General features: G+C 54.0%; 1 protein-coding gene across 1 annotated transcript in view; it reads left to right on the forward strand.

Moving 5' to 3' along the window:
* Slc27a3 (solute carrier family 27 (fatty acid transporter), member 3) overlaps window positions 1-3,750 on the forward strand; it is a gene marked incomplete in the record, with an annotated part of 4,387 nt that extends 637 nt beyond the window's left edge. Inside the window, 10 exon segments of the mRNA XM_013508224.1 lie at window positions 1-239; window positions 473-682; window positions 909-1,067; window positions 1,517-1,641; window positions 1,861-2,055; window positions 2,156-2,246; window positions 2,380-2,578; window positions 2,801-2,898; window positions 3,026-3,156; window positions 3,438-3,750. Coding sequence (XP_013363678.1) covers window positions 1-239; window positions 473-682; window positions 909-1,067; window positions 1,517-1,641; window positions 1,861-2,055; window positions 2,156-2,246; window positions 2,380-2,578; window positions 2,801-2,898; window positions 3,026-3,156; window positions 3,438-3,614 — 1,624 coding nt within the window.
* Between the last annotated feature and the right edge of the window lie 10,622 nt (window positions 3,751-14,372).

A 14,372-nucleotide genomic window follows, 5' to 3' on the forward strand; every position in this document is an offset into this window, starting at 1 on the left:
CGGCGCGGCGCCGGCGGAGCGCGGAGACGAGCGGGCAGCCGGAGCTGCAGCCGCGGCGCCGCTGGCACCTGGGGCGACCGTGGCACTGCTCCTCCCCTCCAGCCCGGAATTCCTGTGGCTCTGGTTTGGGCTGGCCAAGGCCGGCCTGCGCACGGCCTTTGTGCCCACCGCCCTGCGCCGGGGCCCCCTGCTCCACTGCCTCCGCAGCTGCGGCGCGCGCGCCCTGGTGCTGGCCCCAGGTAAGTCGGAAGCGGCCCGCAACGCGGAACGGTTTCCCTGGGGCTCCGCAGTGAGTGGGGTAGGAATCCCTGGGTTGGCGAAGGGGTGCTGCTGAGCCTGTTTCCCAAGGCTTCCTCGACGTGCGATGCCGTGCCCATCACCCGAAACCGTGAGCAGCCCCGGCGCGAAGCCAGGGCCGAGGAGGGCTTCTGGGTGGCGGCAGAGCTGTGGAGCTGTTTCCCAACCCTTCCAGAGTTCCTGGAATCCCTGGAGCCAGACCTGCCAGCCCTGAGAGCCTTGGGGCTCCACCTGTGGGCTGCAGGCCTTGAAACCCGCCTTGCTGGAGTGCACGATGTGCTGGCTGAGGTGGCAGCCGAAGCGGACGAGCCGGTGCCAGGCTACCTCTCCGCCCCCAGCAGCCAAACAGACACGTGCCTGTACATCTTTACCTCTGGCACCACGGGTGAGGGTGACAGCTCCCAGGCCGCCCCTTCAGATAACCCAGAGAGGTGCCCGGCGCAGCGACGCATCTTTCCCTCGTCCTCCGGCTTTTCCTTTCTCCGCTACCCCCAATCACCTGCCTGCCTCCTGGATCAGCCTGACCTCTGTCCTCCTCAGCCTCTCTGTGGGAAACTCAGCAGGCGGCAGGAGCCTCAGCTTCGCCCCTGACCCCGTCCCACCGCCCGCAGGCCTCCCCAAGGCTGCTCGGATCAGTCATCTGAAGGTCTTGCAGTGCCAGGGCTTCTACCAGCTGTGCGGTGTCCACCAGGACGACGTGATCTACCTGCCCCTCCCTCTCTACCACATGTCCGGCTCCCTGTTGGGCATCGTGGGCTGCTTGGGCATTGGTCAGTCTCCCCGCGCGCCTTAGGCACTCCTCCAGCAAAGGGTGTTTCCCGGGGGGGGTGCCCGAGTCCTTCGGGTGGGGAGTGCAGAGGAAGCGGAGGCAGGGTTACTGTAGGAGCTCCTGGTACAGCTGCAAATGTTACCCAGGCAGCCGGAGAGATCCTGCCCTTCACCGAACGCCACAGTCCGGGGGGTTGTATCATTCCAGGAAGACGCCACATAGAGAAAAGGGGGGACTTGAGGTCGAGACCGAAGGAATGGGACGTTTGGGGATGGGACCCCGGGAAGGGGCATTAGCCGGTCAAGGCGCAGGTGAGGGAGGCGGGCCACCACGGCCTTGCAGGGGCGGTTCTCCAGCAGGGCCTTCCCGGGGAGCCGCTCCGCCGTGGAGGCCAGTGGCTGGGAAGGGGAGGTTGTGCGCCTGACCTCACCTTCCCCGTCCGTCTGGCAGGGGCCACAGTGGTGCTGAAGTCCAAGTTCTCCGCCGGCCAGTTCTGGGAGGACTGCCAGCAGCACAGGGTGACCGTGTTCCAGTACATCGGGGAGCTGTGCCGATACCTCGTCAACCAGCCTCCGGTGCGTGGGCCCCGCAGGCCGGGTCGGGGGCCCGGCGTCCGGGAGCGGAGGGAGAGGAGGCAGGAAGGAGGGCGTGGTGAGGCCGGCGCGGGAGCCCGAGATGCGCTGCCGCTCCCACACGGGGGCTGCAGGGGCTGCCTGCGGGGTTTCTGGGGAACGGGGGCTGCGGCTTCGCCTGCGAGAGCTGGCTTCCTTGTGTGGCACCCCGCTCCCGTACAGCACAAGGCGGAACGCGGCCATAAGATCCGGCTGGCCGTGGGCAGCGGGCTGCGCCCAGACACCTGGGAGCGTTTCGTGCGGCGCTTCGGGCCCCTGCAGGTGCTGGAGACGTACGGCCTGACTGAGGGCAACGTGGCCACCTTCAACTACACCAGGCAGCGGGGTGCCGTGGGGCGCGCTTCCTGGCTGTACAAGGTGAGGGGCAGAGAGGAGACTGGAAGCCCTGGAACAGCGGGGTGCTGGTGGGGTGGGCTCGTGCAGCCCGAAGGACCAGCACCCGCTCTCCCTCCCCCAGCACCTCTTCCCCTTCTCTCTGATTCGCTGTGACGTCACCTCCGGGGAGCCGGTTCGGGATGCCCGGGGGCACTGTGTGGCCACAGCTCCAGGTTTGTGCCCCGTGCGGGGGTGGGGGGGGCAGAGCTGGCAAAGGAGGGTTCGAACTAAGGGATTCAATGGGGTGGGGTCTGGGAGGCTACGGGTGAGGTGGGCACCCCCTGCTGACCCCAGGGACTCTGCCAGGTGAGCCGGGGCTGCTGGTGGCCCCAGTGAGCCCGCAGTCGCCCTTCCTGGGCTACGCGGGAGGCCCAGAGCTGGCCCGGGGAAAGCTGCTGCGGGACGTCTTCCGGCCGGGGGACACGTTCTTCAACACGGGCGACCTCCTGGTCTGCGACGACCAAGGCTTTCTTCGCTTCCATGATCGGACTGGGGACACCTTCAGGTACCTCCCCATAACTCTGATTCTTCCTTCTGGACGTCTGATCGCTGTGACCCAAACTCAAGCACTTCAGCTCCCACCTGGTCGGTCCTCCCAGGTCCGCATCCAAATTCTCCTTCTCAGACTTCCTCCGTGTGCAGTCCCTGCCTCTGACCTGCTCTCCGCGCCAGGCTCCTAAGCCCTTGTTCCTTGACGCCTAGTTTCCGATCTCCGCTGTCCTGACAGGTGGAAGGGAGAGAATGTGGCCACAACCGAGGTGGCAGAGGTCTTCGAGGCCCTGGACTTCCTTCAGGAGGTGAACATCTATGGAGTCACTGTGCCAGGTGCCTAGGTGTGGAAGTGGGGGAGGCGCCCAGCCCACCTCCCCGAATTGATCATGCTGGGGCACGGGGAGCACGAGGCCTTCCTGGGGGCAGCCAGAGTGGCTCACACTGCCCCCACACTCGCCAGGACACGAAGGCAGGGCTGGAATGGCAGCCCTGGTTCTGCGCCCTCCCCACGCCTTGGACCTCGGGCAGCTCTACGCCCACGTGCTTGAGAACTTGCCACCCTATGCCCGGCCTCGGTTCCTGCGGCTCCAGGTAACCAGCCTCGCGGCCCTGAGCCCGCGTGTCCCAGCTCCCCAGCACGTCCTGTGAGGGAGAGACCGGCTCTTCCCCAGACACGCTTCTCCCGCCTGCTTTCCTGCCCCCGCCTTCTGGCCTGGCGCCTTGTCTTCCCTGCCTTCTCCTCCCCTTGACCTCAACAGTGCGCCCTTACCCCGGATTTGCCGCTTAGCAAGATGTAAGCCACTCCCCCTCCCCTGAACCGACTCACAGAAGCTCTTTTCCTGCAACTCCCTTTGCCCGCCTCCCTCTCCCAGGAGTCTTTGGCCACCACCGAGACCTTCAAACAGCAGAAGGTTCGGATGGCCAGCGAAGGCTTTGACCCGAGCGCACTGTCGGACCCGCTCTACGTCCTGGACCAGACCGCGGGTGCCTACCTGCCCCTCACCCCTGCCCGGTACAGCGCCCTCCTGGCTGGAGACCTCCGAATCTGAGAACTTCCATACCCACGGCGCCCGAGGAAGGGTCTTCGAGTGGTGCAGGCTGCTGCGGGTGTACCCCGGGCTGTCGGGGATGTTTTATTTTATACACTGATTTTCGCTGTTTTGTAATAAATGACGCTGAAGCCAGGCTGGCTGTGTCTTTCTGATCTGGCCTGAAGTCTTCTGGGTGCGTGAGGAGCGGCATTTCCGCTGAGCCGCAGGCCGCTGCATCTCTGCGCTGACTTTGGAGCCCAGTGTCCAGACCTTGCTGCCTTTCCTCTCCCCGGGGGCTTGTCTTAGAGAGCTCCGTGGTTGATGTGTGCCTGGGCTTGTGTGTGTCCCATCCCATTTTTCTCCCTGACTACAGGGCCCCCACTGCTCTATGTGGGGAGCCGGAGAGCCCCAAAACACTGTCCCCCGGGTCTGCCCACGCTTCTCCGCAGCACCAGGTGCGGTGGGGGCCGGGCGCGAGGCTCAGCCAGGTAAAACAAGCGTTCGTTTTGGGGGAACTGAGGATCTAGTGTCCTCTTGCCCTCGTAGCTCTGAGAAGCCCATGAGGGGAAGGGTAGACCCTCTCGGCCTCCAGATCCAGGGCTCCCGCTCCTAGGAAGTACTGGTCAGACAGTCCCAGAGGGGAGTGCGAGCACAGCCCCTCCTGCAGCAGGGCGCAAGTGCCCGTGTGTGGCAGCAGGAGGGAGGACGGGGATTTAAGGAGCCTGCTCCTTGGCCCCAGAATGAGGTGGCCAGGAAGGTCACCACCTGAAAGAGGTTTGGTTTTTGTTTTGATAAGTTTATTTGTAAATTTAGTCAGCGTGTATAATTGACCTGAAGACTCAATAGGATAAATTTTAAAATCACTTGGAAGGCTGTCGCTCCCCAGGACAACAACCAGGTGAGATCTAACCCAACACCATCTTAACTGGCAGAGCGCGAAGAGGTGGAGCGGTATACTGCTGCCCCAGCGGTTCACACTAAACACCACACGGGAAGAACGAGCCTTGGTATTTCCTTAGTAGAGAAGAAAAATCCTAATTATAAGGTCAACCACAACACAATGAAAAGCTGCACTAACTAGAACATTAGTAACAGATGATGCTGTTGAGAGCCCTTACAAAGAGAACGTCCTGCTGGTGTGCGCTGGGGCGGCTAGAGCGTTGGTTACGGCATCAGAGTGAGGGTTTACGCAAGGAGTCCACATAGCATTTTACTACTATGACCGCAAGTGTGCTCTAGTTAGGAGAAAAAAAAAAGCCAGGTGTGGTGGCTCACGCCTGTAATCCCAGCCCTCGGGAGACTGAAGCAGGAGGGTCGCTGCGAGTCTGAGGCCAGCCTGGGCTACAAAGTGAGCTCAAGGTCAGTCTGAACTGCATAGCAAGACCCTGTGTCAAAAAGACAAAAGAAAAAAGGAGAAAACCAACCGGATTCTAACCTACATGCACCAGGGAAAGAGGGATTGAAGGGAGGGGAGGGGAGTGGGGGGAAAAAAGCAAGATATTTCATATACAGGTACAAATTCTCTAGGAAGAATGTTATCATATTTAAAATGTGGCAATAAAAAAAATAAAATGTGGCAATTAAATTTTAAAAACAAATAGATTACACATACCTTAATGACAAGACTCTCCAGCACTTGTAAAACATTTAATTTAGAAATATCGACACTACAATATATAACATAGCAATTGTAAATGCACGTAGCACATGCTATAGCTTCCAGGTGCCCTTTTGGGGAAACTTTAAGTTACACTGTGGTTAAGACCTTTTATCTTCAGCCTGGAAAAGCCCACACTTATCTCAGGGATATATAGGACCTAACAGCCCCGACTGTTAAACACCTGGATCAAGTCATAACTAGTTCTGCTGCAGAAGCACCCTGTCCACCTTTTGTCAACTCTAGCATTTTAACAGCTACCCAACAAGTCGTCAGCATCAGAAACACCACCAAGCCAGGTGAGGTGGTACATGCCTGTACTCGGGAAGCTGAGGCAGGAGGATTGCTGGGAGTTCTAGGCCAGCCTGGGTCACCAGAAGCATAGACTATTAGCTGTACCCTCTGCATCTCCTGATGCAGTGGTGCTCACATACCTGAGGCCTGTGACTCACTTTTCACACCCATTTTGATGGAATCGCTAAATACAAATGCAACATATCAGAAACAATTTCCTACAAAAAGAGTCACAGCCGGGCATGGTGGCACACGTCTGTAATCCCAGCACTCGGGAGGGTGAGGCAGGAGGATCGTTGCAAGTTGGAGACCAGCCTGGGCTACAAAGTGAGCTCAAGGCCAGCCTGAATTGCATAGCGAGACCCCGTCTCAAAGAGACCAAAAGAAAAAAAAAAGAGAGAGAGAAAAAAGAGTCACAAACTATTTGACGGAATTTACTACAAAACGCCACAAAACTGCCTTTTCCTAAGCTCTCTCCTGCACCCAGAAGGCCAGCTGGATGTCTGGGCGCGATAGAACTTCCTTTGGGTGGTGGGTGGCACAGATTTACGTCTTCAGATGAACCCAGCGGGCAGGCTTCGCCTTCCTCAAGGGTACCACAGGCCGCACTCTGAAACCTCAAGTCCGTCTGGCAGTCCGGGGCAATCGCTCACCAACCTCTGCAGAAGCAGCTGCGGGGCGAGCAGCCTGGTGGATTTCCAGTAACCACGACTACTAATCTCTCCAAGAGCCACGGTCTGGGCTTCAGTGAGGAGGCTTCTCCGCCCTGCCGGCAGAGGGCGCGCTTGTCCTGCAGCTTTACTGGCCAGCCGTTGGGGGCGAGTAGGGCAGTATATTTACAAAGATGCCGCCTTTTAGGTCGCTTCTTCAACCGCTGCGCCGCCCAGTCCAGAGTCGCAGTCGCCGAGAGGAAAAAAGCTTCCTTCCCAAGGAAGCTCTGAGCCACTCTGTGCTTTGAGAGGGTTTAAACGACGGATCGCCCAGCTGGGCACGGTGCTCACATTGTGGCCCCAGCTCTTAGGCAGGCTGAGGCAGAAGGATTACAAACTGAAGTCCCACCTGGGCAATTTAAAGAGACTGTGTCAAAAAATAAAAAGGGCTGGGTCTGTAGCTCAGGGGTAGAGTGCTCTTGGGTGTGGTCCCCTGCTACTGCAAAAATAACAAAAAGATTAAGCTCCTAGGCACTAAAATGTCCCTCTTTTTGAGCTGTAGGACCTGGGTTGTTTTTTTTTTTTTTCTTTTCTTTTCTTTTTTCTGTTCTGTTTTTTTATTTATTTTTTTTTTTAAATGCTAGTACTGCAGATTGAACCCGCAGCTCACACATGCTGTGCAAGCATTCCACCACGGAGGGGCACCGCCAGCCCTTTTAATTTTGAGGCAGGTTCTCCCTAAATTGTTCAGGCAGGCCTTGAACTTGTAGGTCTCCTGCCTCAGCCTCCTGAGTAGCTGTGGTTACAGGTATGCACCACCACACCCGGCACGTTCTCCTACTCTCCCTTGGGTCATCTTTTGCTCCCAGCCCCTCTCCCTGATATGAAAGGGCAGAGGACCCCACACACACACACACCAAGCCTGGGTCCCCGTCGCCAGTCTTGTTCCACAACTTGCCCCATAGCCACCAATCCTTGTTCAGTCTTTCGGCCTGAGCCGGGTGAACACATGCTAATCCCGACGTCGCAGACGCCCTCACCCTGACCAGCGCCTGCCTGAGGAAGAGCGCGCCGTGCAGCGCGGGCAGAGCGCCGGCCTGCAGCTCCAGGGGTTCAGCGACCACCTCCTCCGCGTGAATTCCCACACCAAGCTCCTTCTCCAGCACTTCCTCCTGCTTCATTTAGTCGAAACCAGCACCATCGGATACATACGGGAGCTGCTGGCCACAAGCGGCTCCTCAGCACTTGAAGTGCGACCGGTCAAAGGCAGAGGTGCCGCAAACATACAATACACACGGGCATCAAAACCTTAGGTGAAAAAATTACCGTACTTCAGCCAGGTATGGTGGCCTGGACCTACGGTCCCAACCGAAGGATAACCTGAGCCCAAAAGAGCTCAAGGCAACACAGCAAGACCAGTCTCAAACATAAACAAACCACCAGTAAATTATTGTTCTGTATCGTTTGTCCGTGCTGAACTATTTTGGATCTACTGAGGTAAAACATTAGAATTAATCTCACTGCTGCTTGCTCAAACGTGGTGCTGCAACACACCCGGCTCACAGATTTCTACTCCACAGGGCTGGCCTCCGCCTGGCCTCTGGCCTCCGGCCTCCCTCTACAAACCCTGAAGTACCCAGTGTAGTGGGGTCCGACTCTCCAGTTCTGCCTTGAGCTATGCGTTTTGTTTTGGTTGATACAGGGTCTCCCTTTCTAGCTCAGACTGGCCTTGAACTCACTACATAGCCCAGACAGGTTTCGCACTCATGGCGATCCTCCTGCCTCAGCTACCGGAGTGCTGGGATTACAGGCGTGCGCCACTATGCCCGGCTTCTTTTTTTTTTTTTTTTCCGACTTTTGACTTGAAAGAATTAAATTTTCCATTTATCACTATTAAAACTTCCTTTTTCGGGGCTGGGGATTTAGCTCAGTGGCACAGCGCCTGCCTGGCAAGAGCAAGGTCGTGAGTTCGATTCCTGATACCGGGAGAAAAAAAAAACACTTTTTTTTTCCAGTACTGGATATTAAATCCAAGACCTTTGCACTGAGCTACATTCCCAGCCCCCTTTATTTGAGACAGGATCTCAATGGGCTCCAACTTGTGATCCTCCTGCCTCTGCCTCCCAGAATGCTAGGCTTACAGACGCTTGGCTTTGATCTTTTGTTAAACAGAAAGCAAACCGCGGCAGCACAACTCACAATAGCAATCAGATGTGAAAGTATCTTTACTGTGCGAAACAAATATATAGTAATAATTCAGAACAATGTTCTCAGCTCTGCGGCACCTCCTCGGGTGGTTTTAACCATGAGTCCTGGACAACCAGAAGGTAAGGAAGGTGGAATCTGCCAGAAAGTTCCGGCCGCGGGCTGCCTGGGAGGCCCCTAAACCTACACGCCGAAACCGCGTCCAGGCGCTGGAGATGGAGCGGCGCGCATGCGTAAACCGAGCCCCGGCGCAGGCGCAGACCGGGGTGCAAAGGAGGCGGGGCACGGGGGAGTGGGAGGAGTCATCTCGTGCGGGTGGGGCGACTGCTCGCCCACGTACCGGGAAGGGCGCGTGCGCAAGTGTAAAATTGGAACGGGGGGCGGGGGGAGATAAAAGAAGGGGAAGGGAATGAAGACGTGTTGTGTTATGACCATACACCAACCCCCCACCAGGAATGTGATCATTATGCACTGTGAGGTTGAAGCTTAAGGGTCGCTGCGAGTTCGAGGCCAGCCTGGGATACATAGAGTTCGAGGTCAGCCTGAACTGCCTAGCTGTGCCCAAGGCATTTTGTGCTGTCCGAGCTACTCAGCACGATAAGACAGGAGGATGACTTGAGGTCAGAAGTTGCAGACCAAAGCCCGGGGTGGTGGTGCATGCCTGTAATTCCTGCGCCGGAGGGGCTGAGACAGGAGGCTCCAAGTCAGCCTGTGCTACATACTGACGTCAAGGACACCCTAACCTATAGAGAGACCCTGCCTCAAAAAACAAAAAAGGAAATGGGAAACCAGCTCAGGCAACATAGCAAAAGCCCTCTGCAAAACAAAACGCAACAACGAAAAAACCACCTTTTAAATTGTAAAGTCCAATGTTTTTAGTAGATGCACATTGTTGTGCAAACACAGTATCTAATTTAGAATCTTCATCGCTACAGAAAGAAATCCAGAACCTTTAGCGCTCACTATCGTAGTCCCTGGTGACCGCTAATCTGTGTTCTTTCCGTGTGCATTTGCCTATTGTAGACACTTCCGCAGAGTTACAGAAAGTGTGGCCTTTTACAACGGGCTCCGCTCAGCACGGTTTTTCCAGGCTCAAGGAAGGTGTAGGCTGCATGAGTGCCTCACTCTCTGCTGAGTAATATTCTTCTGGGTACATATAACTGTTCGTTCATCCATCTGTTGATGAACATCTGAGCCATTTCTACCTTTGTCTGTTTGAACGGTACTGATACCAACATCCATACACAAGCCTTTGTATAGAGCTGTGTTTTCAGTACTCTTCGGTGTATACCTAGGAAAGGAATTGCTAGGTCAAATAGTGAATTTAGTTGGATTTTGGGAGGATCTGCCAAACTCTTCTCCACAGTAGCCGCATAATTTTACCTTCCTACAGTGACCGAGGGCTCCAACATCACTACATTCCCGTGAACATTTGTTATTATCTGTCCCCCTCCTTTTTTTCTTATTCCAGGCTCAGCTGGAACTTGCGATTCTCCTGCCTCAGCCTCCCTGAGTACAGGGATTAGGTTACAAGGATGGGTCACCATACTTGGCTTTCTTCTCTTTTTTTTTTACTCTTGTGATGTGTATACTATAATTTTTTCTTTAATTGGTCCGTCTGGGAGTACTTGATTGCATCTGTCGTGGCCAGTTGCTGCATGTATATATCACAGCTTAATTCTTTTTACTTCCCCTACCCATTGTGCTTTTTGGGTTTTTGTTTTGTTTTGTTTTGTTTTGTTTTGTTTTTTGAGCCAGGGTCTCGCTATGCAGTTCAGGTTGGCCTTGAGCTCACTTTGTAGCCCAGGCTGATCTTGAACCCACAATGATCCTCCTGCCTCAGCCTCTTGCGTGCTGGGATTTCAGGTGTGCACCACCACGTCCAACTGCTGTGTGGATTTGACTCCAGTTTCCTTTTTTCTTTGTTTTTTTTCCAGTACCAGGAATTGAACTCACGACCTTGCTCTTGCCAGGCAGGTGCTGTGCCACTGAGCTAAATCCCCAGCGCCAACTCCAGTTTTCTTTATGCCTAATGATGTGGAATTATCTTTTCATGCATTTACTTGCTGTTTCTAAATATTTGGAGAAATCTCTATTCAAGTTATTTACTCATTGGGAATTTGCCTTTTTAATCATTGAATTGTAAACTTTTTAAAATTTAGACTCAAGTCCCCTATCTTATCTGATAAAGTTCGCAAATATTTTCTCTCATTCTATAGATTGTCTTTTCACTTTCTTGTGAAGAGTATGTTTGAAGTACAAATGTTTTAAATTTTGGTGAAAGAATAACAGCCTTTTTTTTATTATTATTTTGGTACCGGGAGACTCTTGCAAGAGCTAACTTTTCCAGAAAAAACAAAGATCAGTTACATTTTGTATCATATTGTACTTGCTAATACAGAAGTACTATTGAGACCATTATTATTATTTCTCTTGTGGGTACTGGGAACTGAATACAGGGTCTTCATATTGAGCTACATCCCCACCCCTTTTTTTTTTTTTTTTTTTTTTTTTTTGCCTTTTTGAGACAGGGTCTCTCTATACAGTTCAGGCTGGCCTTGAGCTCACTTTGTAGCCCAGGCTGGTCTCAAACTCGCAACGGTCTTCCTGCCTCAGCCTCCCTAGTGCTGGGATTACAAGCGTGCGCTATCACGCCCGGCTTAGGGATCGAACTCACGACCTTGGGCTTGCCAGGCAGGCGCTGTGCTGCTGAGCTAAATCCCCAGCCTCCCACCCCTTTTTTGTATTTCTTATTTTGAGACACTAAGTTGCCCAGGCTGAACTCAAACTTGCAATCTTCCTGCCTCAGCCTCCCAAGTCCTAGGATTATAGGTGTCCCACCATGCTGGCTTGATGCAAGTATTTGACTCTGTGGGAGTCAGTATTTCCAGAGCAAAAGAAAAACTTTACAAGTATAAGATAAGTAAAAATCTTTGCTTAAGCCAGCCATAGGCGCACCCTCCTGTCCTCCCAGCCGTGCTAGAGACTACGGTAGGAGGACCGCCTGAGGGCAGGAGTTTGAGGCCAGCCTGGGCAACATAGCTGACCCTGCATAAAAAAAAAAACTGTTCTCACAAAATCCTTGCCTCGGTTGTGTGAGGCTCCAGCCCTGGGATGGGGGATCCCATAAAACGTCCCTGAGGAAATCTAGACCCAAAGGACAATCAGACAGGCATAAGGTGTGCCGGTGCCCATCTTCTCAGATAGAAGTTCGATTCCAGTCCAGGCAGCAAATCTCAGAATGCACCTGGGATGTGCTGTGCCAGAGAATGTCCGCAACCACGGGATGCAGGACTCCCGCCGGCCTCAGAGGACAATTGCACATCGCTGGATGAGTGAAGCTGGGCGTGGCGGTGCGCACCTGTGAGTCCAACACTCGGGAGACTGAGACGGGTGGATCCAACCTCAGGGCCAGCAGACCCCGACTCAAGATAATAATAACAATTCTTTTCTGGTTCTTGGAATTGAACTCAGGACCTTGTGCTTGCCAGGCAGGCACTTGTGCCGCTGAGCTATAGCCCCAGCCCCATAATAATGATATTAAAAGTGTGAATTTCAGGGGCCAGGAATATAGCTCAGTGGCATAAGCGCCTGCCTGGCAAGCGCAAGGTCTTGAGTTCGATTCTCAGTTTGTCCCCAAAAATAAAATAAAATAAAAGTGTAGTTTCTAGTCATACTAAAGAGAGAGACACATACTAAAGAGAGTGAGAGGAAGAGCAACACATTGGCTAGGGACTGACTCCTAGCACTAGGCTTTGGAGGAAAAAGAGAAGGGAAAGAAGAAAGGAAAACAATAGAAAAAGACATTTTTAGCTGGGTGTGGTGGGGCAAGCTTGTCATCCCAGCACTCTGGGAAGCTGAGGCAGGAGGGTCCCAAGTTTGAGCCCAGCCTAGGCAACTTAGTGACTTAGTGAAATCCTGTCTCAAAATTTAAAAATTAGAGGGGTTGAAGGGAGGGGGGAACCAAGTTATATCACGTAAAGGTACAAATTCTCTATGACAAATATGATCATTATATATATATAAACTGTATCAATAAAATCTGATTGAAGCTGGGTGCAGTGGTGCACACCTATAGTCCCAGCATTTGGGAGGCTGAGGCAGGAGGATTACTGTGAGTTCGAGACCAGCCTGGGCTACAAAGTGAGCTCAAGGCCAGCCTGCACTGCATAGAGAGACCCTGTCTCAAAAAGACAAAAAAAAAAAAAAATCTGATCGAAAACAATTTTAAATTTAAAAAGGGCTGAGGCTAGAGCTCAGGGATGAAGGCCCTGGGATTAGGCCCCAGAAGCACAGAAAGAAAGCTTGTGTTTTGAGACCATCAGAGAAATCTGATTGTGCAGTGGGTATTAGATGATACTAAGGAATTGTGGGTTTTGTTAGCTGTAACAACATCATGGTTATAAAAAAAGGCTTATAGTTGTTAAAGGTACATGCAAATATACAGGTGTAGAAGGACGTGATGTCCTTGATTTACTTGAAAATGTTTCAGCAAAGGAAAAGAAAAACAAAGGGAGATGGAACCAAGGCTCCCTCCAGCAGGGGGAACCTTGCCTGCGAAGCCTCAGGCGGGGCCCCCAGTGCGGGCCACAGGGGATGCGGGGCCGCCAGGGCAGTGTTAGGGCTGGGGACAGCTCGGGAGGGGGCAGGGCGCTGGCCTCGAACGCATAGGTGCCTGCGCCCCGGGTTCATCCCCAGCTCTAGAAAGAAGGGAAGAACAGGCAAGGAGGAGGCCCAAGGGCCAGCATGGCAAGTGCTGGGCGTGGGTTTGCGACACCAGCTGGCTGCCCGCCCCGTGTAGGTTCTGCTCTGGGCTTTGCCACGCGACAGGGGACGCAGCTCAGTCCCCGCCCTGGCAGGGCTCACCCCCAGCAGAGGGGACCTGAGAAGGACAGGAGGCAGCGTCTGTGACAGCCAGCGGGGTCAGCAGGGCCCCGGCCCTTTTGGGCTCTGAGGACAGCAGCTTCCAGCCTTCTGGTCAGGCTCTGGGGAACCCGAGACCTGTGGTGGGGTGGAGCCTCTGACTCCTCCGTGGCCGCTGTCCTTTGGCTCTCCTGCCACGCGGAAGACCTTTGTGGTCACACGGCCACCCGATGATCCTGGATAACCTCTGTCTGTAAAGGCCGGTTGGTGAGCGACGTTTCTTCCCTTGCTGTGTGGCCCAACACACCCCTAGGTTCTGGGGTCAGCACGCCAATCTCCGCAGCCGGGGGTGGGGGCAGAGGGAGCTAGAGGACGGTGGCACAGGGAGAAAAGGCACAGGGAGAGTGGGCAGGGTGGGGTGGCGCCCGGCACTGTGTGTTCCTGCCCTGCACAGTCCCGGCGGAATTCAACTGTCAGCTGCGACTTTGTTTCTGAGCCCGGGGCAGCCTTAGGCCTCCAGAGTGAGTTCTGGGAGATACATCTCTCAAGAACTGCGGACCATGTGTGGCAAGTCCAGCTAGATGGAGCTCTGAGCATCAGGGGTCCCGGGGCCACCCCTGAGTTAGCCCTTCCCACCTTGTGTTTGCAAAAGAGTGGGGATGCAGGGATGCCCCATGGTGAGGCAGAGCTGACCACGTTATTATTACTTTTTGTCTTTTAGAGACAGGGTCTCACTATGCAGTTCAGGCTGGCCTTGAGCTCACTTTGTAGCCCAGGCTGGTCTCAAACTCACAAAGATCCTCCTGCCTCAGCTTCCTGAGTGCTGGGATTACAGATGTGCTCCACCATGCCTAGCTATTAACCAAGTTCTTAATGGGTCCCCGGCACCTGCAGAAAGTTAACTCCTATAGCCAGGCATGGTGGCACATGCCTATAATCTCACCACTTATGAGGCTGAGGCAGGAGGAACACAAGTTTGAGTCTCACTGAGGCAATTTAGGAATTTAATACGATCCTATCTCAAGATAAAAAAGGGCTGGAGATGTAGCTCAATGCAAAAGCCCTAGTTTCAATTCCCAATACCATAAGAAAGAAAGAAAAAAAAAA

The sequence above is a fragment of the Chinchilla lanigera genome, unplaced genomic scaffold (genome assembly GCF_000276665.1).
Source record: "Chinchilla lanigera isolate Chin_1 unplaced genomic scaffold, ChiLan1.0 scaffold00144, whole genome shotgun sequence".
In the NCBI taxonomy this organism is placed as follows: Eukaryota; Metazoa; Chordata; class Mammalia; order Rodentia; family Chinchillidae; genus Chinchilla; species Chinchilla lanigera.